Source organism: Amblyomma maculatum, chromosome 1, assembly GCF_055883805.1.
Source record: "Amblyomma maculatum isolate TAMU_Amacu chromosome 1, ASM5588380v1, whole genome shotgun sequence".
Taxonomy (NCBI): domain Eukaryota; kingdom Metazoa; phylum Arthropoda; class Arachnida; order Ixodida; family Ixodidae; genus Amblyomma; species Amblyomma maculatum.
In genome coordinates, this window is record NC_139344.1 from 254156188 (window position 1) to 254183817 (window position 27630).

General features: G+C 46.4%; 1 protein-coding gene across 4 annotated transcripts in view; it reads left to right on the plus strand.

The window, feature by feature from the left end:
- trio (trio Rho guanine nucleotide exchange factor) overlaps positions 1-27630 on the plus strand; it is a 294295-nt gene that overhangs the window by 80802 nt on the left and 185863 nt on the right. For all 4 annotated transcript variants that reach the window (XM_084590873.1, XM_084590874.1, XM_084590876.1 and 1 more), the window contains exons 20-23: positions 8217-8336; positions 14647-14838; positions 15001-15268; positions 15492-15607. In XM_084590873.1, the coding sequence (XP_084446999.1) occupies positions 8217-8336; positions 14647-14838; positions 15001-15268; positions 15492-15607 (696 nt within the window). The remainder of the gene's footprint in view (positions 1-8216; positions 8337-14646; positions 14839-15000; positions 15269-15491; positions 15608-27630) is intronic.

Below are 27630 nucleotides of genomic sequence, written 5' to 3' on the forward strand. Positions count from 1 at the left end.
CGATGGACACAATTAGTGGTGTACGCCCATCTTTCGCCCGTCAGTCAGCGAGACAGACCAATGGATGTCATTTGCTACCCCCGACATCAGCCGAGCGGCTCGTAGAGAACGGCGAAGCTGATGTCCCTAAGGGGAGGATGAGAGAGCTTTGATTTGTATTTGTATTTTTGCTGCTTTGCGGCGCGCGTATCGCTGTAGCATTTTGCACAGACTATCTCCGGTACCTGATCGAAGCACTGGGCGGGCCCTTTGCTTAAAAGGCCATACCCTGGATAGTGGCCCTTAAAGAGGTGAAGATGAGCGTTTGGGTGTGTTAGCCTCCCTCTCGTCTTGCAGTTCACAAGCTCTTTTTCAGGGGTTCTTGATAAGCCTTTGTGTTCCACAAGGGCTTGTTTACAAATGGTGCATGACGTCTGATTCACCAGCTTCCTTGTCACAAATCCGGAACAAAGTACTTTCCCATTGCACAGCCACAAAGAGCGTTTTGCTGAATGATTCATTCACAACCACGGGAGCCAAACGACTTCACCGAGGTGTTCGCTGTGGAAAGCGAGGCGTGGCAGGCACCGACGGGAGCCAGATCGGGAGCTAGTCTGGCGCACCTTCTCTCTCGCCATGCCACGTAACTAGAACGCCGCCCATTCCTTTCCGCAAAGCGTTGACGCCGCGCCGTTCCCTCACCTAGTCCATCTTGCACCGTCGCCACTGTATCATCGCAAGGCTCAGGCACAATGAAGCCATTGTGTCTAAAACAGTTAGCGATGACATGCGCAGGCGTGTTCTTCTAAACATATGCGAGAATGCTGACCGCGCTTAAAAGATCCATGTCGTACTGCTTGCAGACTTCATGGCACAGGAAAAACAAGGAAAAGCGCCCATCCAGCCACAAGTCGAGCCACGTTAATTGATGTCCATGGCAGTGCTGCCTTTAGGTATCGCCATTGTGCTGCGTTCGCCTTATTTTCATTTTCGAGCCTCGGTAGCTGCCCAGAGTTGTTCGAATTAAAGGGAAGCTCAAAAAGGTTTTTCTCAAAAAATGAGTTCGGTGCGACATTTTATAGTTTTTTTGTCCACTTAACAAGACTATCATGCTTAAAAATGGCAGAAATGAACGCAAATGGCAGTTGGGTATGCAAAGGTTAGTGATATTATATGCATCTGATGGCCACATCTCCGTCACAGTAAATGGCTCCTTTATATTTAAGCTGTGTCTTCGTCGTTTGTCGTGTATGGATTGGTAGGTATCGCATTACAACTGTTCGCCAACTTTGTAATGTGTTGCCTGAACATGGCAGGCATCATACTCTTTCTTGCTCTTTTTCCTGCTCTTCTCAAGCGTTCTCATTTGCTGCCTCGCGCAACAGAAGCACAGCCAGATTCCTTGCAGAAAAAGTTTGCTTACAACCGTAGAGCAGTCAGTGCAGGAAACACTTGGTCGACATACTTGGTGCGCCGTTTATTTTAATTTTTTTTTTTTTTGTATTTTTGGAAGGTGCTCACCCCGGTATTGATGGTTGCTGTTTTGATTGGCCATCGAGGTGGCTGGTATCATGACACGGTTAGCATTCTCAACGTGTTTGTTGGTTTGCGGATGCTGAGTTGATACCACTGTGTGCTGGTTCCTTTTAGTTCTTGAGTTTTGAGGCTGGATGTGGCGCTGATGCTGCGTTTAGTCACTACCATTCTTGGGAGTCCTAACTTATTCATTCACTAATTCCTTGAAGTTGTCCATATTGTTGGGGTTGTATTATTGTCCACAAGTACCTAGAGCTTCGTGTTACGCAGTCTGCTTCTTGTAAATGAGCCCACATGGTCCATGTGGACAATCTCAAAGGGTTTTCAGCCATCTGAGATCGAATTGAGCATGCCGTGCTGCTTTCTACCTTGATTCTTGTGGCAGATACATTCAGTGCTGCATGATGATTTATTTCTGAGTGTTGGCATGCATTTTGGAAACCAGAGTTTGCTAATGTTTTTCAACAGTCTTGTCCTCGCCTAAGTAGCCTGCCAAATTGTCGCTCATAATATGAGCTTTCTCATTAATGAGGACTAAGAGGTCTTGCTGCGGTGCGCCGTCTTGTGTGCACTAGAGAAGGTTTTCCTTCAGTTTGTAGCGTTGTACACAAGATTCCTCTCCCACCGTCCTTTCATTCCTTGATTTTTACACTATTTATTTGAACTAGCAAAGCTCGGCGTCTTGTGCTTGAATCGTGGCCGCATTGCTTTCCACTGGAACAGCTGAACACACCTTTTTTTCTGAGAGCTGTCGAAACCCTTCAGGTTTGAACTCATATTGTGAACTGTGGGGGGCGGTCTTCGTGAGGTGCTTGACTGAGGATGTGAATGTGCCATTTGTTTTTTCTTGGAACGATGCATGAACGCGTAGTCTTTACTCAGTTGGTCGATCCATGACACTACGTGTGGCTTTGTACCATTGATGCTGTTAAGGTGCATCACCACACTGCACTCGGTGATAGCTGTAAACTTCACTCTGAGAAGGGGGTCTTAGTCTGGCAACAGACCAGATGACGGTGAGCAGGTCAAGCCTGCTCGAGTGGTACCTTTTCTCAGCAGCAGTGGGTGGGATGCATCCTTGCTAGACCTAACTGACTTGCGTCATTGTGGAGCTCGGTTTCTACTGCTTGGTCATGCAAGTGAAGAATTGGATCTTCAAGCAATTCCTTTCATCGCCTGTCCACTTGAATTCAGGTCCACTTTGTGAAGCAAGGTGGCCGCAATGGAGGTACATATAGCGTTTCACTAACCTGAGAAAGAATCCAGCGAGGCCAAGAAATCGCTTTACCTGTGTTCCTTTAACTCCGAATTTCATTTGGCTGGTCGAGATGATAACCGCGGTAAGAACAAAAACTCAGGTGCTTGACCCTTTCAGCAACAGGCATGCATTTCTGTAGGTGGAGCATTAGGTTTGCTTCCCATATAGCGTTCAGAACATCCTTTAGCTTTTTCTTCAAGTCTGGCAGATTTTTTTCAGCAATGGTAATGTCAGGAGAGTAAACTGCTGAGCTAGTTGGTTCATATTGCATAGAAAAGAAACCAGCGAAGGACAAGGGCGAAGAAGGCACACACACCACACAGTTGGACTTACAAGTTGTAAGTCCAGCGGTGTGGTATGTATGCCTTCTTTGCTCTTGTCTTTCATCTGTTTTCGCTTGTTTCCTTTCTATGCAATTTTAATGTCATCAGTGATGATAGCACGAGACTATGCCCAGATCAAGGGGCCAAGGGCCGTGGTCATCATTTTCTGGTAAACCAGAGGGCTATTGGCCAGTCATAATGCCATTCTTATAGGCTCAAAATACCTGTTTTCAGTTCTAAATGCTGGTTTATGTTGCCAGCCATCCTCAAGTGGTAAAGAGAAATGCCTGTCTGCCATTTCAAGCACCACAAACAGTGTGTTTCCTAACAGGTAACCTAAAAGGTCAACATACTTGTCGTTTACAGTTTGGTTGTTTAGGCGGTGGTAGTCAGTAACCGTCCTCCGCTCTCCATTCTTCTTTCTCACAATCAGGACAGGGCTGCTGTGCACTGACATGCTGTCACGAATTAGTCTGCATGGCTTTAGTTTTTTGGTTATTTCCTTCTGCACTTTTCACTCATGATATAAGCAGTGGTATGATGACTGAAAGCTGGCTTGCTTCTTGGCTGATTTTCGGTTTCCATTTCCGTTATGTCAGAGCCACCAAATTCTTCCATTCTGCGTGCAGAGCACATTCTGCACTTTTTTTTTTTTTTTAAAGCACACAGTTGGCCATTCTCTTCATTCGGAATGCGGGGGCTAATTTTAATGCCGTCAGCTACTATTGGTCACAAGGCTTTGGACTCTCCATTCTTTATGTATGTATATTCTATCAGCATAGAGAGCTGTTGAACATAAGAGAGCCTGCCCTTTTTTTTAAGTGCAACTTTTCGTTACTGTAGTTGGACACAGCAGTACTGAACTCATCCACCATGTAGAGTTATGTGCTGATATGAAGTGCATTGTGCATGGATGTATTACGACACTTTCACAGCATGAAATTACTTCTTGATCCCATGTCAGTTTGTCTGAAAGCCTTGCCATGTCGCCTGCCTGTTATTGATCGAGGAATTCACTTCTCGAAGAGACCATTGTTGTCCACCAGCACCACATATGGAGGCACTTTTGCCTAGATGCCCAGTGCAGCTTATGTCCTGGCTCTTGAGAAAGCACCGAGTTCTACTCATGATGCTCACAGAACTATGGTCCTCTCGCTCACTGTCAGAGCGCTGAAGTTGTGCTCTGCGGGTTTTTACAGGCTGCTGCTGGAGATCACTTTTGCTGGAGATCGCAATTGTGTTGGGGATACATAACTTCAGTTTAGTGCACATCTTTTCTTGTACGTACTTCAGGATGTCTTCATTGTGACGCTGCACACACTTTACTATTTTTCTCCATAAATCAGGGAGGCTTTCTGTAATGACAAACGGTGATCTGAAGGAAGCTGCGAAGTCTGGCCATGTAGCACATCTTCCAGTAGCGGATGTAAGCCAATTCTTTGCAGGCTAGTTTAGCTTAAAATAGATAGCTGTCAGGTTTCTGCTGCTTGTAAGTAATTAATGAGGTCGATGGCTCACTTGAATTCTGGGAGCCAATCTTCAGCGGAAGGATGACCGTTCTCGCCAGTAAAATTTCTGATTTCGTTTGAGGGGTCAAGGCTTCAGTGAATAGTTGAGGACACTGTCGTCGTGTTCATCCGCTCCATCAGCAGTGTCGACGTCAAGGATGCCTGAGTCAGCTGCTCCAGGGCTGCATCGTTTGTACTCGGATGAAGCTGCATTACAGTTGGAAGAGGTGGTGCTGTTGTGCCAAGACCTTCCATTTCATCCTGAATTCGGCTCAGCTGATCTAGTGCATCGTTGAGCTGTGGAGCGCGTCTCTTCTCAGGCTGGCCATCACCTTGTGGTCTGTATGTACAGGACACAATGACTTCCCCCTGATGTGTCCGAGCCGCTCGTCTGTTGATGCACCTCATTCTCATTCCAGTGGGCTTTTCGGAGTAATCCCACCTCTGAGTGCAGCAATTTTTTGATGGAGGCTGAACACATTTTTTGCCCCACCACAAAAACTGCTGTTACAAGTAAAGTTGATAGGTGCATGCATGTGCTTTGGTTTTCTTCAAGCGGCTCCGCTTTGAAGATGCTTCGCACACTCAAAGTACAACTTCACTCTGTAATCACAAGCTTTACTCTGAAACAAAAAACTGGTACAGCAAGCACGCAGGTCTGTGGCGGCGGGACGCACTTTCTGTGAACACATACAGGCGAGTCCACCTTCACAGAAGGTTGGCGGTGGAAGGATGAGGGGGTGTGCAGTTCGTCGAGTGTTAAGAAATTTTGTCAGTGTTCGCTGTTACATTTCCTTTTAGAAAACGTTACTCTCTTAGCGCATGGCGTCATTTCATTTGTAGCCATCCACAGTGTCAGCACACTAAGATGCTGCACACCGATAACGCCATGGCATGTGTCTGTTTTGAGGAGAGCTACAGAGAGGGGAGTGACGGTAAATGGCAGGCTACCGAGAGACTGCAAATCCCTGAAGGCGTTTGCATCAGCTTGCTCCCACAGTGCTGTGCACCCAGTTGTGGCAGTGCACGCTTTGAAGTCCTGGTGTTCAGCATGTTCATTTCATCGCGATTGGCCGGCATCATCCACTACCACAAAATCATTGGCTTGCACAGTGATAAACGCAACCACATTTTGAAGTGAAGAATGCTTGCCACCGGCAGCATGATAGCAGCTGACCACATGCTTGTATTGATGATGGTTGGCCATATGAAATTTCGATTCTTGCAAAAATAAGTCAACTTATTTTCTCGCATAATGAACTCTCCCTCCAAACTGATGACGAGTTTTCTTGTGAAAGGGGAGGCTCATTACTAGAATATATACGGTTGCAATACTATTCCGGCAACTGTGAGTCTAGAAGAATGCTAAGAGACAGGCTGTCACCAAATGGGCTTAGGCTACCCCTAATGAGCATAGACATGGCTCTGATTTCTTCACCAAATGTCCGACGACAAAGATAATCAACAGAATTCAACCCCATTCTGTTTTGCTTTCTAACCCTTTGCTGCCTCTTGCTAGTTCAAGGTGTGTGTGTGTTTGGCAGATCTACTTTGGCAGTGCTACCAGAAGTGGCCCATACGACATGGCAAATTCACGTGCAAATAAAAAAAATTTGATTTTAATAGGCTCAATTAGTACTACATTGGAGTCCTGCTAGAGTTATCGGACTTTTGCACAGAGCCGTCACCTGAGCTACAAGTTAATTGTAAGACCGCTGGAAAGGTTTCAGGTGCGCTACATGCTGATGGCTCAAATGTGGGGACCTCAATTGCGCTCGCCAAAACAGCGCTGTCGACATTCGAGCTTTCAAGTTGTTTCTGCAGCAGGGCCACATTAATTTTAACTTTTGTAGAAAGGGGGTTTGTATAGTAGTTCTAACTAAATTTAGCCACGTGCACGTATGATCTCAAGCTTGATGTGCCATTGCCAGATGTCTTCTGCTGCACAAGCTTGAGTTATGTTACAGTGCAAGGAAGTTTGAACAGAGTCTGTCGCGGACACTTGAAGAGTAAACAGCCAAGTGCCTCGGAATCACAGTGCTCTGCTGAACTCATGCGTGGAGGAAAACTACTTCACTTGTGCAAATATGCACTTTGTTGCGAGAGGCACAGCCATGTTGCACATCAAGGAATGTGCAATGGCGTGAAATGGCAACGACATATAGTCTTGCTTGTGATGCACCATCACAAAGCAACAAGATTGCCATTTTCATCCTGATTTGACCCTTTGAGCGGTGGTCTCCTTTTTTACCCTGGCATTCCCTGACTGAGCTCCTTCAATTGAAGTATATTTGCGAACACTAACTTTGCCGCAGTAGAGAGCGGTCATGTGACTGCTTTTAAATCTAGGCCAGGGTGGTATTTAAAAAAAAAAAAAACTAAAATGAACATCTCGCAAGTTCGTCGCACCGTTTGCAGAAAAATTTGTGATTGTTCTTGGCAGTACTACGAAATTTTGCTCATCTTTGCTCTTAAAACAAAAGGCGAATTTGGTGGCATTAACAGACACTGTAGGCATGGCTGTCGCGACTGTCTAGAATCCTTTGGCATTAACTCATTATGCGGGGCATTGGGATTATTCATAAACCCTCTATACTCCAATTTTTGTCATTTTTCAGTATCGGGCTCCTGCTATAATGTACAAGGAAGTTGTTTGAAATTGAATTTTTTCCCGCTACAAAGCAGTCCGTAAAATGCTCTCAGTCATGTCCGTCACTGGGCATTTTTCAGAGATATTATTTGAAATTTTCCTGTCGCGTGCATCTTGAAAATGCAATTTCTAGGTTCTCATTTAGTAGATGAGGGCTAGGTAGAAGCTGCCGGGAAACATGTGCAGCAACGTTGCACGTATGTGCAAACTTTGCCGCCCTCTTTGCTGCTGTCTCCCGTCCCCCAACAGCTGCTTAAGACCTTCTATGCTTGTTCCTAAGAAGAATGTGCCGTTCCCTTTTCTGAAAGTAGAGCAAAACAGGAGAAAGTGGCGGGCAACAAAGGACGTTTTTTCACTTGCGATTCCCTGCCACTGTGTTTCCCTACCGGTGCGTCTTTTACCACTGTCCCGTCAAAAATGTGACAAGAGAGCCCAAGGTGTGTACAAAACTAACATCTGTGTTAAGCGCTTCCGTACATGCTGCAGCAAAATTAGTAGAGGCAAGTCTCCCCTAGTACAGGTGCTGCTCCTTGTAGCTGTGCTGTGCTTGAGTGCACACTAACGAGCACTACTATTGGATCAACTCTTTCTTTTTTCTGCCACACTAAAGACTTCCATATGCTTGCTCTTTTGGGGCCTTCCCCCTCAATTCTTTATTCAGATAAGATGGGAGCAAAGGTTCATCTTGAAGGAGTTCGCATCATTTGAATATGGTTCTCCTTCTTCATGCAGTTGTGCTGAAACAATCTCCGATTTGATAGTGGAGAATAAATATCGCTGTTCGTTGCCAAAATGTAATTAATGCTCTGGACACCTTTCTTTAATAATTGCTTTTCACCTGCTTGGGACCATGATCATCATGCACATCTGTACTCATGCGGTCTCATTCCAGAGGCCAGGTCCAAGTGCAGAAGCTTGCTATACTAATTTGTATTGGGGTTTTGTTCTCTTGTTTGTTTCAGGTGAACACATGGATCAGAAATGGAGAGGCGATGCTCTCTGCCACGTTTGCGATTCCAACTTGCCTTCCTGAAGCTGAGCAGTCACGCTCCCAACATGAACAGTTTCAGCTGGCAATAGAGGTGAGAACCGCAGTATGATACCAGTCTGGATAGATGGAGCATCTTTTGAAGGATGTCAAGTACGCTCATTCCACTGGTAACAGGGCCTGCTTAAAGGGATGCCAAGTTTGAAATATAAACTGTTTATTGCATCTTATACCTGAGCCACTAAGCAACTTAACATCACAGTTTCAGCTTGGAGCTGCAGATATTTTTAAGACAAGTATTTTTGTTTCTTCGTGAACAGCTCGCTGATCTGGCTACCGGCACAGCCTGTGATGACATAAACCGACACCACGTCATCTGCTGCATATTCTATGTGCGAGCAAAAAATCAACTGCGGTTACGCGAAGCCGCGGTAAGCCGATGTAGTGGTTGAAACTGCGGTCATGCCACTAACCATGGTTACCGCAAACTGAGCTTTTCGGTCTCCATTGGTGCTTTTAACCTTAAAAACAGCGGCGTCTATGGACGGGATTAAGATGCACATCGGTGCCCGAGTACGAAAGGTGCACGAGCTTGCCCGCTTCAACAGCGTACACATTGTACACTGAAACACATCTTAAAAGCAACACATAAAATATGCACTGTTCGAACGCGCTTTTGTACAGTCTTCGAGTACCACCCGGCAGCGCAGCAGTGTATTGTATAACGTGCGGCGCGCCACATTGAGTGCCGTCTTGGTTTCAAACCCAAATCTGGCCCCAGCCGCATTGTGAAAGTAGACGATAAGCTCATAAGGCCTACAGCACCAGATGCCGCAAGCTTACTGAAACTGTGCCATCCATGAACGCGGCGAGCGACTGTGCTCTGGCCATCTGCTCCTCTGTAATCATCTCTAGGCCTATATTGCTTTGCATCAAAGCCACAACGAGCGGCATTTTGTAATAGTTAAACCTAGATATAACGAACTTCAATATAACGAAATCCTCAATATAACGAAGTTACAAGGCATATTCAACTTATTCCCCATTGGAAACCATGTATATTTTGCCTCGACATAACGAAGTAATATTGCTGCAATTTCATTACAACGAAGTCGCGTATCCTAAAAAAATTTACCCGGAAAGAAAATGTCGCCGTAACGATGACGGCCGCGGGGAAAGCGGTTCTAGCGTGAGTGACTTGGGTAACCCACGCGGATGGGCCTCATGGGGCGCGTGGAATTCGCTCCCAGCAAGCGGGAGAGAGAGAGAGCAACCCTCTCTCTTCCCCCCGTCCGGGCCCGTCTTTATTTTTTTTTGCTCGGTCGCCGGCGACGGCGCACTCCTCCTCCCCCCCCCCCCCCCCCCCCCCCCCACTCCTCCCAGGCTTCTTTGCTGTGCATGCGTCAGTTTACACGCCCGTCTCTCATTGGATCTGCCAACCCATGTGATTGCTTGCGCACTTGCGCAGCCGCCGTCGCCGCCGTACTCCTTTGTCCGCGTTGTCGCGTTGTTCACTCGCTGCTACCACACGTGCTGGATACATCGCAGGCGTTGCTTTGGTTGCCCTCGTGCATGCCCGCGTGCGTCGCCGCCATGAGTGGCAAGCGGAAAGCCCTTTCGCTTGAGCAAAAAGAGGCGATTCTGGACGCAGTTTCGAAAGGCGAAAAGAAGAAGGACGTAGCGGCTCGATTCAGCATATCCATGAGTACGCTTTCAACAATTTGAAAGCCAAGGAGTCTATCCTCAGCTCAGTGAAGTGTGGAACGAGCGCCCAACGTAAGCGATTGAAGCCTGCTACGTATCAAGACGTAGATAAGGCTGTGTTCGCCTGGTTCATGGACGCCAGAGCGCAGAATGTGCAGGTAAGTGGCGCAATTTTGCAGCAAAAAGCAAAGGATTTCGGTTGCCTGCTCGAGAAGGATTTATTCAAGGCAAGCAGTGGTTGGCTCCACCGTTTTAAGGCCCGGTACGGGATCGTCGGACGGCTGCTGTGCGGGGAGTCAACGTCGGCTGACGCGCCTGAAGCCGCTAGTTGGCTGGAGAAGGAAATGCCAGCAATACTGACGCGATACCAGCCATCAGACGTTTACAACGCGGACGAAACTGGATTTTTTTATCAGATGCTACCGAATCGGACGCTAGCACTGAAAGGTGATCGCTGCCATGGTGGCAAACAGAGTAAACTGCGCATAACTGCTCTGCTGTGCGCCAACATGGATGGCAGTGATAAGAGAGTGCCGCTTGTGATTGGCAAGAGCAAGAAGCCGCAGTGCTTCAGAAACGCTCGGAAGCTGGAAGTGGAGTACACTTCTAACACGAAAGCGTGGATGTCCCGCGACATCTATCTCCGTGACTGGCTCCGGGCGTTCGACAAGGATATGAAGAATGGCGGCCGCAGCGTGTGCCTCTTAGTGGACAATTGTTCCGCCCATCACGTCGACGACTTAGAGCTTACCAATGTCGAGCTACGGTTTTTTTCACCGAACTGCACGTCGCTGCTTCAGCCGCTCGACCAAGGAGTCATCAGCAGCGTGAAGTGTGCGTATCGTCGCCGGTTGATCGACAAGCTGCTGCTCAATCTCCGCTTAAAACGCCCCACTAAGGTGGATATTTTTCAAGCCTTAGAGATGTTTTCCGCATCGTGGAAGGCGACATCAAAGGAAATTATCAAGAACTGCTTCCGGAAAGCCGGGTTTGAGAACGGCGTGGCAGCAGCAGCGAGTGCCTCCGAAGACAACAGCACGGAGGCTAATGAAAGGGCTCCGTTCGATGGCGAGGAAGGCGATCAAGCCGGCCTTGAAGAAGCATGGAGGTGCCTGGAGAGTGACGGGGCCGTTCCTGACGGTGTCGCTCTGGAAGACTTCCTCTACGCAGACTCTTGCGTCGTTGCCACCGAGGAAGTTACCGACGACTCCATCGTGCAGGATGTGCTAGGAAGCACGCAGGAGGACCCAGGCAGCGATATCGATGCTGAAGACGACGATGCCCCGAGCAGCCGCGAAGTGCTTGACGCAATTGATGTTCTGCGGCGCCATGCGAGTTCGTTTGGGCAGCAAGATGCAATGCAATCCTTGTGGGCCTATGAACGCAGTGTGAGGCCATCTCTGATTGCAAAGCAGACGCAAAAGAAAGTCACTGATTATTTTCAGAGAAAATAAAGGATGAGTGCTTACAACTGGCAAGTGATTTGGTAATGTTTCCGCATGCTAGGTACGAAATTTCGATGCAACGAAATTTCATTATAACGAAGTAAAGTGCCGATTTTTACGACTTCGTTATATCGAGGTTTAACTGTAAAGAGGCTGTAGTAAAGAGGCTTTTTGTCAGGACCTATTATTACTACGAGAAAAGCAAATGTTTGCATGCTTTTCTGACAACGGCGCAATCGATTCATCGTATCGATAGCGCGGACAGCTTGCGGAAGTCGTGGCCGGTGCGTTGGCGTGGACGATGGTGGGGGGCAGTGCTGCCATCTGATAATGGCGGCGGTCGCGCCAAAGGTGGTGTGTGGGCAAGAACTATAATAAATTGCTCTTTCTTATAGTCTGTGCTTACAGTCATTGGCAGTCATGCTGGTTTTTGAGGAAGCTCGCAAACAGTGCAGTGTATTTGCAGCACCACCGTGATGTGCTGCTTATCGGAGCCGGCACAGCAGCAGATGGCGCGGTGGCTGGTGTCAGTCTATGACATCGCCAAGCATTTCAACATGGTGATTGCTGTCGGTGGGAGGAGCTTCGCGGTCCCAACGTCAGTGACTTATTTAGAAATAAGGAATGCATCTAAGGAGGTAAAATTTCGGAAATAAAATGGTAAGGTCCATATAGTATCTGCCAGACTACAAAACTAATATATTGGATGACCATGGCATGACTCCTTTAAGAAATAAATCTGCATAAATGTCAAGTACCCATGTTAACTTTCCATATAAACTTGATTTTGTTTTGAGCAAGCTCATTGGCTAGACATAATTTTTTGGTGAGAAACGCACCACTTTGAGCATGGCAAATTGTGGGAGGGTAGGAAGGGGGAAGTCTTCATGGCCAAGTGCGATTGTTCCGTTTGATGCATTACTAATACCCCACTCACACGGCACTTCTCCAAGGTCTTTACTGCAAAGGAGGTTTATTGCATTAAAGGAGCAAAACTAAAAAGGAGAAGCGACGCAGCTACATGGCAAGTGCAAAGGAAATAAATGATGACGATGATGATATTTTAGGCATTCTTTGTGAGCGCCATCTGTCCAGCAGCAATCACAATGGCTGTCAACCGCTGCGCTTGAAATGGCGCTAGTAACAGCTACTAAAATTTAAGCAGACGGTAACTTTCAGCTTAAGTAAAAAATTAACAAGACTGCCCTTGTTTATGTTAGTAAAAGTGACCAACTCGTTAATAAAGAAAGATTCTGAAGGTTTGAGGCGGATGTTTAGTAACGCAAGTTTTTCTTTTTTCCTTTCTATTCTGACCACGTATGTAGATGTGGCTGCTGAAAGTGTTCGAAGTCTTCTATCTTATTAAAGTTCATTGAAATGCAAAGTTAACTCTTAAGTAGAATCAATTAGCTTAAAGATAATATTATTATATTTGCGCTTACTTTTTTGTTTTTTTTTTTTTGTTTTTTTTTAGCCCGCTCGGTGGTGCCTTAGGTTTGGGCAACTCCTTTTATGCAGCTGAAGGCTGCTGACGGCCATCTTTCGTATTACGGGCCTTTAAGCGGTAACCGCAATCCGTCGCGCGATGCCGCCACCAATGCCTGTCGTCGCTGGTGCATACTGCACGGAGTGACGGGGCTCAGCGACAGAGAGGCGCGTTTTCAGCGCTGCTCTGTTTTCCGCAGCCTCGTCATTCGGTGATTTGGTCAAGGGGAGTGCAATCACGCTATATCCCATTTCTAACACTAAACAGCATGAAATACAATAAAACACTAATCCATCACATTTTGAAAGGTCACAGCGCAGCGTTGCGCTACTACATTGCGATGTTGACTTGCATTGCGAGCAGTGACTTTCTCCTGCTCCTTTTGAAAATTAACAATATCTAGCCACACTAGCCTTTTTTTTTACTACTCTTCCAAGCTTTTACTGAATTGTCTCGATACTATCATATATATGCACGGATCAGACGAAGTGAGCACGGGCAGGCACCAGGTATTCGCCCAAACAGGACTAGGGAAACAAACTTCACACTCTAAAACAAAAAAAAAGAAAAAAAGCCAGAACGGAAGCTGAGCACCCCAAAGCCTTCGCGAGCTGCTTCCGGGCGACACGGGAAATTTTCCACAAACCCAGAAACTGAGCGACAGTGACGAGCGGCAATGCTTTGGCGGCCCTCAATCCGTTGTGCGACCGTCGCACGAGGGATTGAGGGTCCACAACACATTTCCTGGCAGTGCGCCAAGATGCTGCGATAACGGCGTGTTTATCTTTTGACTTTAGCTCAGGCAGGGGGGAGGAAAGCGAACTTGGCTAAGTGCCAGCGCTTATCCGGTTGTGCAAGCCTCCTTTTCAGTACGTTCGCTTTATCATGCTATGAGCGACTTGGGCGGGCGACACGGGAAATTTTCTACAAACCCAGAAACTTCGCCTCATGCGGTTAGCGCATTATCACAAAGGGCTCACGATTTTGCCGTGTAGCTGCGTGTCAACCGCCTTTGGAGCACAGAACCTTAATTCTCAAGGCCTTACAAGTGCCCGTGTGACAGGGGTATAATGAAGTTTACTGTAAGGTGCAGAAATCATAAGAATAGCAAGACAAGTAAAGGAGGTCAGTGTAGTGTCTAGTGTCTCATGTGGCTGGCCTAGCTATGGCATGCAATCTTCACGTAATGAGTTAGTTTGATGACTGGTGCAAAAGAAGGATTTGTAAGTTCAGTTTGTGTGTTTCTCGGCTAAAAAGCAGTTTTTCATGCCAAGCAAGTGAAGAAACAGTTGTGAAAGTCTTGATACTCAAGTACTTTGAAAAAATAATGTGCTTGGGAACGAAGCTTTATTAATCCCTTTAAAAGAACTTTTGAAGACGGTTGTATGGTTGTAAATAAATATGCACCATGTTTAGAATAGACTTTTATGGTCAATGCAACCAAATGAATCCACTTTGTTGCAGGCGATCCACTATTAGAAATTGAATATTGCACTGCACTTTGGCAGCAGTTGTGTTTCACCTCTTGCATGGGAGGCGTATTACCTTTATGTTGAGCCTTGATGGTTGCTCACATATAGCCTATATAGGTAACTTACAGTTGGGTGAGGGTTACGAGGGAGCTGAGAATAATTTATTCTACAACCTGCAACCTGGGCACCACCTCACCTTTCCAAAAAGTTAAGAGCCTTTTGGGAAGGGCGCTGTAAATGTACAGCTTAGTAGTAAGCAGGAGTAACTTTGCGTGTTCTCATTTTTCTCTTTCCCAGAAAACGCATGCGAGTGCCATTCAGATTCAACAGAGGGCAGAGTCTCTTGTGCAAGCAAACCATTATGATCCAGCAGCCGTGCGGGCTGTCGCGGAGGCTGTTGACACATGGTGGCATCGTATGATGACTCATGCTGAGGATCGACATCGCATGGTCACGGCTGCTTTGCGCTTCTACAAGACAGCGGAGCAGGTAATTGCAGTGCTTTTGTAAACAACTACCGTTGGTGCTATACACTGGAGCTGCGATAGCTAGCATTTTGATTTCAACTGAGGAGAGAATTCTTTGTTGGTGAAAATGTGCCAGGCGGTCGACAGGCACTATGGGTGTTGCAACCAGCATATTTTTTGGCAGGTCTACTCTGTCTTGGATAGCCTTGAGCGGGAGTACCGACGCGATGAAGACTGGTGCGCTGCTGGGGAGGAGTTGGAAGGCACCGATCGGGGTGCCCAGTTGGCCCAGCTTTTGGGCAAGCACCAGGAGAAGAAAGAGGCTTTTCTCAAGGCATGCACCATGGCTCGTCGCAATGCTGAGACCTTCCTCAAGTACACGGCTCGGTGCAGCCAGCACTGTGCAGGCCACGGGGATGCAAGCTGTCGAGGCCCCGAAGCCAAGGTCAAAGGTAGGCATATGTGCATCCTGTTAATGCTGTCCAGTAATGTGCTTGTATTAATTGTGATTGACCACAAAGGAGATGTTTATGTGCAACGGTACTTTGCTCATCTGTCGTCAGCTGATGACAGATGAGCAAAGTACCGCTGCACAGCTGATGACATATCAGCTAAGCGCATAAGCTTGCTCAGCCCACTCAGTAAGCAACTTGTCCTTTTTGACCCCTTCACCAGCTCTTATGGAGCAGCTCCTGAAGCAAGAGAACAAAGTCTTGGAGTATTGGACTGTGCGCAAGAAACGGCTGGACCAGTGCCAGCAGTACGTGCTCTTTGAAAGGAGTGCAAAACAGGTGAGTGCATCTTGCAGCTGGTGCTGTGGGAACCTGGTGATAGTGTAGTTAGTGAAGTACAGTCGAACCCGGTTATATCGAACCCGGATATATCGAATTTTGGTTATATCGGACTCACGAAATATCCCCTTGAAAATTCCATGTAAAAGTATAGGAAAGCCACGTCATATATCGAACTCAATTGCACCGGTCGTTCGATATATCGAACTCCGCACCACGCACTGGAAAGTGTGCCTTCCCCAAAGACGATCGCATCACCCTTGGCCGTTTGCCGCGTGACGTTTTCAAGCCACGCGCGGAAGGAATGAGAGGCGACGGCTGGTCTTTGCAGCGCCGCGCCCATTCCCCAAAGGCGTGCGCATCTGCAGTTGTCGTTTCCCGTGCGCCAACACATGACGCTTGCAAGCCATGTGCGTGTGTGTGCCCATTCTTTTGCCGAGCTATCTCTCTCCTTCAGCACGCGCAACGCATGCGCCAAGCCAGCTCAGCCCGTTTTCAGACAGACGTCGGACGCGTTCTCCAGCATGTGTTGCGAACCCTCTGCGTGCGGCGGCGCGGCGGCTGACGTGGCTATGGCGCCTGCAGATGTTCAGAAGTGGCAGCTCTCTGTTTTTCTTTTTTTTTTTTTGCGAGAGTCATCCTTTCTTATCATTGTGCTGTACGCGCGGCGTAGCGTAAAATATGGCGGCTGCGGACGTTAAGAAGGGGCAGGTTTTTTTGTTTTTTTTTGCGAGGATGTTTATTTTATTTTATTTTTTAATCGTTTATCCTTGCATGTATGAATCGACAAAAGCACGCGGTCAGCTGCTGCGATCATGACGCCCGCCCCAAGTGCGGCGTGATAAATCGAACCAGGCTTGTGCAATCAAGCCATCACGGGCACTCTGCCAAATTCGCTCCCCGCCACCGCAGGAGCTATCAAAAGATAAACGCGCCCTGACGTTATCACTGCGCAGCATCTTGGCACGCTGCCAATGAGCTGTGGATAAGATGACCAAAACGGACTGACGCACGCCATTGACATGCAAGCGAAAATGCTCGCGATTTCTGCCGCCGCGGCGACACAGAAACCTTGTTTTGAGCTGCCGCGGTGGCTCGAGCGGCGAGAAGGACGCAGTTCCAACAAGTTTGAAAATTTTCGCTCTGTCGCTGCTGCTCGTCGCTGAGATCGCTCAGTCGCTTGCATGTGAGCGAGCTGGCTTTAACGCATTTTTTTTTTCAAGTTCTCGGGTGCAAAAGTGGAGGGTGGGTTCATTATGCGAGTGGGTTGATTACGCGGCAAATACGGTATTGTTTTTTCGCATCATAAGTGCCGTCACAAGCCGATTTCTGTATATCGAATTATCGATATATCGAACTATTTTGTGGTCCCCTTCGAGTTCGATATATCCGGGTTCGACTGTATAGTGTTGAGAGTTTTGTGCCACTGGTGATGTCATGTTTTCTGGGTTGGGAAACTAGCTGGGTTTTGTGTGTCGTTTTATGCTGTGACAGGCTTGGAGGGTAAAATTTACGCTTTTTACTCATATGCAGATAAAAATGTTGCGCTAGAATGTAGTATGAGGCTTTATCACAGAATTGATACTACCCGTTCTGTGCACTAGAAACTACAGCAGTTATTTATTATTTGTGCCTTTTAATTTTTGAGCATTTTCTTGAGCTTGTTTACAGTCTGAAAGGCTTCCTGCACACAAGGCAGCAGAGTTTTTTTTATTGCTGCCGAGGGCTGTGCAGCAGGGCATCGGTACTGAGCAGCAGCTGCATTGAAACTAGTACTCATACCATATTTATGGAATTTTAACAAGAGCCATTTGTCGCAGTGAAATGTCTCGGTTTTTTATGTGCACCAGATTTTCAAAACTCTTGTTCTCACTTGGAGAGATCAACCTTTATTGCAACCGCTTCTGATGTCATGATGAAGCAACGACATCTTGGTTGTCCTTCTGGCAGATGCCTGTCCGTCTTCAAAGCAAAAATTCATGCCTTTCACGAAGTTCGTAATCAATATCTAGCTGTCTTTGAATTGTGTGTGCTTCAACGGCTGCACAGCCCAAACCTTCAAGACTTCGCTCAGCTGACTCTTTAAGCGGCCTAGTGCTTAAGCGGCCTAATATTACACGACTTGGCCTTTCTCATGAATGTGTAACGTCCCGGTTGGATTCTTTGCTGTCTCCTGGTGACTAGGTCGTATGAACACACTATTCCGGACTGTCCGTGGCTGCTTGTTGTTGAGCATCTGGACAAGGTTCTGTGTTGTGCTTTGTGCCACTGTTGTCTGGTGAAATTCTATCTCAGGTGCACCCTGTTTCGGCTCAGTCTGTTGCCATCTACTTCAATCGTAGGACCTGAAACCCAACTTGCTCCGCCGTAGTGCCTCTTTACGTGTATCCTGCTCTCTGGTTGGCTGGACTGTGACTTTAGTCTCCTTTCTTGGGAGGCGAAAGATCTTTGGCACGTTGGTTATAGTAAAAGTTCATGCTTCTGTGTCCGGTCTGTCAGCTCACAGTTGCTGGCTGGTTGGACATGTGGTTAGACATGTGGAAGACATGTTGTTGGAAGGATTGTTCACTATTAGGCATTGTGCTGAGATGGCTCCTATTCCTTGAGTGGGTGTATTACGGTAATCCAAAATGCCAGCTGGGGTCACGACTAGTTTCATGTGCCTTTTTCAACAACATCTTCACTGGTTTTACTGTGGACTCTGCTATGCATTTAGATTTTGGGTATCCTAGTCTGGATGTCTTAGGTATGAAATTCCATTCATGGGCAAAGTTAGCTACTTCCTTTCCTGTAAACTGTGATCCATTGTCATTGGTAGTGACCAGAGGCATGATGTCACACGTATCAAAGTGAGCGTTCAAGTACCTGACAACACTTGCAGAGTAGTCGGCTGTTTAGAGGATATGCTTCCCTTGAAGCTTCATTAGGTTGACACCTACCATTTCCTCTGGCTGTGCTGGCATTCGGTGTGGCTGCAGGGTTTCTTTTTGCTTTTTGATGTCTACGTGGCATATTTCGCATGCTGTAGTTTTCTCCTGCACTTTGGCTCATTCGGGGCCAGAAAATGCATTCGTGTGCCCTTCTGAGTAGGCTTATGCAAATACAGTAGACTGTTGTTAAACAGAACCTCAAGGGACCAGGAAAATATGTTCCGTTTATCAAGAGTTTTGTTTAGAAAGGGGATAGATTTTGAATAGGCAGACCGCTCCCGCTCACCGTTGGTGCATACGCGCAGCTTGGTCCCAACGCGGCAAGAGTACGCGTAGTCGGAAGTCTCTGCAGAAGCAATATTTAGGCAAGAAAGAAAATGTTACTCAATGAGCACAAAATTTATGCTCCAAAGCAAGCAAATACTTTTTTCTCCAAACTTCTCCTGCTGCATGGATTTGAGGCCCGGCAAAGTTCCATGTCCAGGGTAGTTGTCAACGAGAAACGAAACTTTCTTCTTCTGTCGCGTGAGACGGGAATCCTCGCAATGAATCCATTCACTAAAAATGGCCTACGTCATCCACGCCTTGCTGTTGGCTTGATAAGAAACAGGCAAGGTCGCGACATTCTTGAAGTATCATGGATGCTCAGATTTGACGATCACTATAGCAGCTTTAGTTTGTCACTTTCCGTCATGTTAGCACCGATGAGAATGGTCAGCCTGTCCTTACTAAGCTTCCCCCCATAGCACTTCTCTCCTTTGAACACGAGGGATTTAGAAGGAAGCAACCAGAAAAACAGTGCTGTCTAATCTTCATTGTAGATGTCCTCTGAATCTTATTGCTGCATAATTTCGTGGAGCCATTTTGCTCACCACTCTCCACATGCTTTCTCTCCATGCTTTTAAGGAATGTATGTTTAATTTTTTATGCAGCTCTTGGAAGTTTTTGGTATTTTGTTGTGGTCATTCATGTACAGCAAGGTTGTTTTTATGGTGTCTCGTTGATAGACTCTCTTTCCGGTCTTCAGATAGTGTAGGAGGGGCATCAGTTATGGCTTCTTGTATACCGTATTTACTCTCATAATGCTCGCACCCCCCCAACATTGGGCGTCAAAAATTGGAATTTTTTTTTTTCCTCGCATAATCATCGCACCACCAATTTTACCACCGCAAGAGTCGTCTGCTAGTAGTAACAAGCGCCATCTTTGGAGTGCTACTGAACCTAGCTGGCCTCGTTGTGTGCACGCGCTACCAGGCGGTGATAGCGTGCTTGGGTAGATCATCATCATCGGATAAGCTGGTCTTTTTTTTTTTTTTTACCTTTATGATGCTTGTAGTCGTCACCATTTTGCGAGGTGTCTCCGCATCTCGTTGTCATTGTTCCTTCGTTCCGTCCGTGTGCTTTGTTCCACCGTCTACCGTGTTCTTGGTGCCGCATTGCGGTGGGGCGGTACGCAAGTTATACAGCTGCTTTTAAGTTGAAAGCTTTCGAGTACGGGCTACAGCATGGCAACCGCGCTGTCAGCAGGCATTTCGGCGTTAACGAGTTCTGCATAGTATGGAGACAGCCATTGCAGTGTCGATTTGGGCTTGAATCAAGTCTCTGATCAAGAGTAGAACTGTATGGTCTGCTGTGAGCATTATACCACGAAACACGGGGAGTGATGATGAGGCTGCGTGCGGTAAATAAAGTGCTTTAGCAATTTGTGCTTTTGGCAACTTCGTACTTTTATAACAAGGGTAAGTTCTGCTTGAAAGTAATGTTTTGGTTATATTTACAATAGCTGACCTACGAATCCCAATTCGAACCTATTTAGATGTGCTTTTAGCGCTCCAAAACATTTGCTTGAAAATTTTCCCCGCATAATTATCACACCCCCCAACTTAGCATCAATTTTCTGCAAAAAAAAAGATGCGAGCATTATGCGAGTAAATACGGCATAACTTGAAGTGGTACAGTGAAATTTATTTCGGGTGTCAGCAGGTCAGGAAACGCACAACAACCTTAGATTTTTAATTCTGTAATGCCGCAGTGTAACCAAAGACTGTCAATATTACATTTATGTATGCTGGAACATCAAAATACTGTAAAGTCAGCTTGTGCACGAAATATATAACCTAATACTCCGAGTCATCGCCCACCTCCCCTCAAAGTATCCAGTCAAAACCACGGAGTCATCACCGGCCCCTAGAAAGTGTCAGTGGCAGGCGGAAGACGCGCTTGCTCATCAATTTTCTTTGCTTACGACTTGCGCCATTTGCCCTTTCGCCTTTTATTCGCTGTTTTTACTTTATTTTTATTTTTATTTATTATTATTATTATTATTTTTTTTTTTTTTTTGCTTTTGAATAGTTTCGTTTTTGTACTGCTCTCGCTTTTAGGCATAGGCTGATCGCAGTCCGGCTTTGAATTGGGCTCTTCTGGAGCTGCCCTTGCACAACACAAGCTGTGGATTTCGTAGACAGTAAAACATTGTTTTATGAGTCTTGCGAGCGAGATAAGATCCCGTGATTAAGATTGTCAAACTGCGCTAGATGCAAAAAACAAAAAAGTATGAATGCATATTCTCTAGCTCTTTCCATTCTTATTCAGCCCTCAAAGTTTGAATAATTAAGCTGCTGGGTTTTATGGCTCACATACTCTTTTTTCAGTGTGATAGCATGCCTTGCAGTACAAAATGATTATTTGCAAAAATAGGCACATGCTGAATTGCTAAAGAAAATAGCATACACACCAGTGATAGGTGGCCCTTGCTAGATTTTCTTTGGATCGCAGTCATACGTTCCGATATTCTCATCTCCTCATATATATATATTTTTTTTGCCGAAAGTAAGGTTTCCTTCCTTTATAGTGGCTCCGAAATTTGAATTCATACTGCAAAATGCAGTTTTTGTTTTCAGTGAGCTGCTCCAAATATGGATTTTACTTCTCCAAAACTGATATTTTGCTACTCTAAAAATTGCTGCAAATCCTATTCCAGCTGTTGCACCCCTGATGATGCTTTAAGTGATTTACCAGAGTTGTGGTAGTGTCAGTCGGAGTCTTCAGGTTCATTTTACACATGCGACACTTCGCGTCTTTTGGTCCACGCTAGCAAAAATCCCAGATCGCGCTGTGACACAGCTTAGAAGGCGGTTCATCCATGGTTTAGTCTTGCTCACGCTCGTTTGAAAAAAGCGGGAGAATGAACAGGATGCAATGGAACCAATACTCGATCCCACAACGACAACAAAGAAATGTCTGCCGGTCTGACTGCCTGACCAGGGTTGCCACTGAGTTTTGAGTCAGTATTGCCAGATGGTGGGCAAAATGTCACCAAAAGTAGCGATTTTGCATTAAAATTTCGCCGAAAAAGTTGCCACACTGTAAGTGTAAGGTTATAGCATTAGCTAACTATGGAAAATTGTATGCGGTGTGTGTATTACTCAGCCGAACAATAAACAAAATCAGTTTTTGATATGTGACTGTACCAAACTAGCCAGATGTATTGAAAATCCTGAGCGTATAATTTGGTGTGATGATTAGCTTTGTATTTAGGTAGCCAAAAAAACTAACAGGGAACTATTTTTTGCCACAGGCATATTTTGTGTGGTGGTTGCTGCAGTAAAAACATTAATAATAAAATCCAAATTTTTGTACAAGGCCGTTCATAAAAAGAACTTTCAACAAAACGATGCAATTATGATGACCTAACAACTGCACTCACGGCGGTGGCGTCACTTTAAGGGGGGACACTTTAAGGTGGGACATTGGTCTTCAAGAAAAAAATTTTTAATATTAAAGCTGCAGCTTTAAAAATGCGCAGGTATATGTATTACTGCATGCTGGCCTCAAATATGAAATCAGATTTTGCAAAAGAAGAATACTTTCGTCTATATGCAATATTTTATGGGCAAAGATTCTGAAGATTTTAGACAAAATGCTGTACGGATGCTCAAAAGGTGCATACCAATACATTCTAGAAAGACCAAGGAATGCAACGAGGGTAACAGCATGCTTCTGGCCCTTCTAGTGCAAAAGTTGTGATCACTCAAATTTGTAGTTGTAAAACCTAAATTTTTGTTAAAATTATTTCAGGAGATAAAAATTTTGTGCTTGCACCTAGTCACCATCTCAAACACTTATTGCAATCAGCAACTATTTAGCTACGAAACAACACAAAAGGGATCAAAATCGGACGAGTAGAACACTTCATTGTATGACTGATGCCCTCTCGTCATCCATGTTTCGTCAAAACAGACAGCAATATTTCCGGGGTTCCCGAAATTAAGTTGCTTGTAGAGATCTCTCACTACTGAGGCACATTTGGGCAGCACACTGTCGACAGCCTGCGTTGCGGCAGGCTGCAGCTTAGAATTTAGGTGCCCTTGGTAGGTCTTGTTGTGCTGGCTTCGTGGGATATTCCTATGGTGGAAAAAAAGTCATTGAGAGCTGTTTGTTCATTCCCTGTAAGTGCCGCACGAGCCGCGAGAATATTCACCTCGAACGGCTTACTTTTGGCAATTCCTGACATACGTTCCGAACTCCATTCGCTCACGACATCGCCGCAAATGGAACACTACAGGCACAACTGCGCAGCAACTCCATACTCAGGAGCGCTCTTCTGAATAGACACGTCACCACCACACTGTCGGCACACGGTTTTTTCAAGTAGCCGGTTGATCGCAGACCGGTCGACGATGCTGTATGCCGCCACTGCCGCCGAAGGGCCAGAGTCGTCTTCCACGCACTGTGGGTTTGTAATAGGGGGATAAATGTGTTTTCCCCGCTTAGTCGCGGCTGACAGTGTAAACCGCCGACCTCACCAGTGATCGCCTGCGCTACCGAGCGCACGCCGACCACTGCGGGCCGTGCTCTTGGGAACAAAGGAACAATGTGCTGACAACAAACAGGCATTTATTATTGCAATAACAACAACGCCAGCTAGCAATAAAACACGCTAATGAATCGGGTCGTCTGACTCACCAGCAGGGCTATGGCAAATGTTTGCCCACACTAGGGCAGGGGATAAGCTCTGAGGCCGGACAGGGCGAGCAGGCGGGAAAAGTCCCGCGAGGCTTTCGCCTCCCCCGCCGTCTGCGTCGGGTTACTTAGACAGCAAGCGCTACCTTTTTATCTAGCAAGAGCGAATCGCTGGGTGACCCATGTAACACAACTGGTGAGCGAGCGGTTGGAGCAGCTGCGGACGCAACTTCACAGCTCACAGCTGCGTTAACGGTTAGTCATGGGATGCATCAGGGGCCACATCTTGCTAGAGGGAGTGGACGAAGCAAAAACTGGCACGGCTATGAACGTGACTATGAAGAGCACAGTTGTGGCGGCGCGCCTCCCGTTCGGGGTCATTTCCAAACCTGATTTGACCTTCAGCTCTATATGCGAGAAGGGCAGCTTCGCTCCAAAAGCGAACTATATGGTGACGGGATGCCTCCAGTCGTTTTGAGTGCTGTTCAGTTCTCGACGCAGCCCCACTCCTGACAGTGTCCGAGTTAACCGGCTGCAGGGGTCGAATTTTCAGCTCATGCGGAGGTGTATCCGACCTCGACTGGCACTCTTTTGAGCATCGAGGGTATCGCAGAAAGACAAAAAGTATGAATAAGCAGCTTTAGAATGCTGCAAATATAGCCACCTAAACCAAATACAGTCAAACCCGGATATATCGAACTCGAAGGGGATCGCGAAATAGTTCGATATATCGATAATTCGATATACAAAAATCGGCTTGTGACGGCACTTACGATGCCAAAAAACGATACCGTATTTGTCGCGTAATGAACCCACTCGCATAATGAACCCACACTGCACTTTTGCACGGAGAACTTGAAAAAGAAAAAAAGCGTTAAGGCCAGCTTGCTCACATGCAAGCGATTGAGCGATCTCAGCGACGAGCGGCAGTGACAGAGCGAAAAATTTCGAACTTGTTGGAACTGCGTCCCTCTCGCTGCTCGAGCCACCGCGGCAAGCTCTAAACAAGGTTTCTGTTTTGCCGCGGCAGAAATCGCGAGCGTTTTCGCTTGCATGTCGATGGCGCGCGTCACTCCGTTTCGGTCGTCTCATCCACAGCTCATTTCTTGGCAGCGTGCCAAGATGCTGCGCAGCGATAACGTCCGGGCGCGTTTATCTTTTGATAGCTCCTGCGATGGCGGGGAGCGAACTTGGCAGAGTGCCCATGATGGCTTAATTGCACGTACAAGCCTGGTTCGATTTATCACGCCGCGCATGGGGCGGGCTTCATGATCGCAGCAGCTGACCGCGTGCTTTCGTTGATTCATACATGCAAGGATAAACGACTCCCGAAAAAAAAAAAAAAAAAAAATACCTGCCACTTTTTAACATCCGAACAGCACAACGATAAGAAAGGGTCACTCGCAAAAGAAAAAAAAAAACATAAAAACAGAGAGCTGCCGCTATTTTACGTCCGCAGGCACCATAGCAACCTCAGCCGCCGCGCGCAGAGGGTTCGCAACACACACTGGAGAAAGCGTCGACGCCTGTCTGAAAACGGGCTGAGCTGGCTTGGCGTATGCGTAGCGCGTGCTGAAGGAGAGAGATAGCTCGGCAAAAGGATGGGCACACCCACGCACATGGCTTGCAAACGTCATGTATTGGCGTGCGGAAAACGATAACTACAGATGCGCGCGCCTTTGGGGAATGGGCGCGGCGCTGCCCAGACCAGCCGTCGCCGAACTGTCCACTCTCATTCCTACCGCACGTGGCTTGAAAACGGCACGCGGCAAACGGCCAAGGGTGATGCGATCGTCTTTGGGGAAGGCACACTTTCCAGTGCGTGGTGGGGAGTTCGATATATCGAACGACCGGTGAAATTAAGTTCGATATATGACGCGGCTTTTCTATACTTTTACATGGGATTTTCAAGGGGATATTTCGTGAGTTCGATATAACCAAAATTCGATATATCCGGGTTCGATATAACCGGGTTCGACTGCATTGAAATTTGGTTGCAATAACCAGAAGTTCAAATTGTTTGATTTTGAATTAATTGAGTCTATACCGTATGTGAAGATTGCTTATGAACCTAACCTGATCTCTTATGGGCTTATGAGAGACCATTGTGCTAAATTTTGCATATCAATCTGTGAAAAAAGTTAGTTTGCCACACCACATGGCTGCAAGTTCCAGCTGTCGTCCTTTTTTTTTCCCCTCTAATATTGACTACTGCGAAAAAATAGTCTAGGCAATTAAGAAAAATATTTGTTGAGCCCTGTCCTTGGGCAGCTTGTCTATGTGTTGTGGAGTAAACTTTTAACCGAGCCACTTCCTTAATGGCACTATTATTTTGGCTGCTAGAGTGTCCCACCAGGATGCTCTAAACAATTTTTGTTTTTGAGGGTTAGCACAAATAGTGTGGGCACATGAGATTTTGTATTTTTTTAGGAAGAAGAGGTACTTGTTTCAGCCATAGCCGGTGATCATGTTTGCACACCAGGCTCGTGTAACATTCTTCACTGCTCTGCTAAGGCATTGAATTTTTTTTTCCACTTTTCACATGCGTTATTTTGTATTTGCCTGCTTCACGATTCTCAGGCTTTTTTACCTCAAGTGTTTAGTTAGATGTACTAGTGCTCTCAAAATAAAACTGAGCACAAGAACGAACAAAATTTCATTTCGTGGCGCGCCCTGCAAGCAGATGTGCACGTGCATAGCTTGGATGCGTGTGGATCCCCCGGATGTTCGGCTTGACACTTTTAGTGTTCACCTCGTCAGCAGCCTGGATGAAGGAGACCTCTTTTTCCCCAAACTCGTGCTCCGCTTTATTTTGTGGCGCTAGTACATTGTTTCCAATCACTTGCTATTGGTTACCATCTGTTATAGGAGAGTAAATGCCTTCACATCCAGTATGTGTGGACTAAGGTGGGCTTTACAATTGTGTCACGAAGTGCACATAGTCACAAAATTTAAAAACTATCGTTTCCTTTAGTTTGAAAATTTTTATATAAATAAGCTTTACAGCTCCAAGAAAAATTGAGGTACGGTATCGTTGAGCACACTTTTCAAAAGGTGGAAAGCTATTTTTGCAAATTGAGCATAAAAATTGATGAGGTGGCATATTGGCAATCCTTTTGTAGTGCTGAATTGACATCGTTTTGCATGCTGTGTTCAAGGGACCAAGTAAAGTATAGGTTCACATCCACGCTGAACCATGCCACCGCTGAGGACAGCGGTGGGAGTGGCTCACTGTAGGTGGTGGCAGTGTCCACAGCTGTGATAAGCAGGGTGTCGCTCTGACTGCACAAGTAGAAGAAAATCATCATCATCATCATCAGCCTGATTATACCCACTGCAGGGCGAAGGCCTCTCCCATATTTCTCCACTTAACCCGGTTCTGTGCTAGCTGCATCCACTTGACCCCTGCGAACTTCTTAATCTCATCCGGCCACCTAACTTTCTGCCTCCCCCTGCTACGCTTTCCTTCCCTTGGAATCCAGTTTGTTACCCTAAGTGACCATCGGTTATCCTCTCTTCGCACTACATGTCCTGCCCATGTCCATTTCTTCTTCTTAATTTCCACTAGAACGTCGGTAACTGGAGTTATTTCTCTGACCCACTCTGCACGCTTTCTATCTCTTAATGTTACCCCTACCATTTTTCGTTCCATAGCCCTCTGGGTTGTCCTCAACTTAAGTAGAACTCTCTTGGTTAGCCTCCACGTTTCAGCCCCATAGGTGAGTACAGGCAAGATGCAACTGTTGTATACTTTCCTCTTGAGCGATACCGGTAAGCTGCTAGTCATAATCTGCGAGTGCTTGTCAAATGCGCTCCATCCCAATCTTATTCTTCTTGATATTTCCTTTTCATGGTCCGGATCTGCGGTTACTATCTGTCCTAAGTAGACATATTCGCCTACTATTTCCAGTATTTCGCTACCTAATGTAAACTGCTGTTCCTTCCCGAGGCTGTTGAACATTCTGCATATTGATTTTCAAGCCTACCTTTCTACTTTTTCTGTCTAGGTCATCAATCATTATTTGCAGCTCATCCCCCGAGTTGCTTAGCAAGGCAATGTCATCAGCAAATCGCAGATTACTGAGGTATTCTCCATCTACCCTTATCCCTAACTGCTCCCATTCCAAGTCT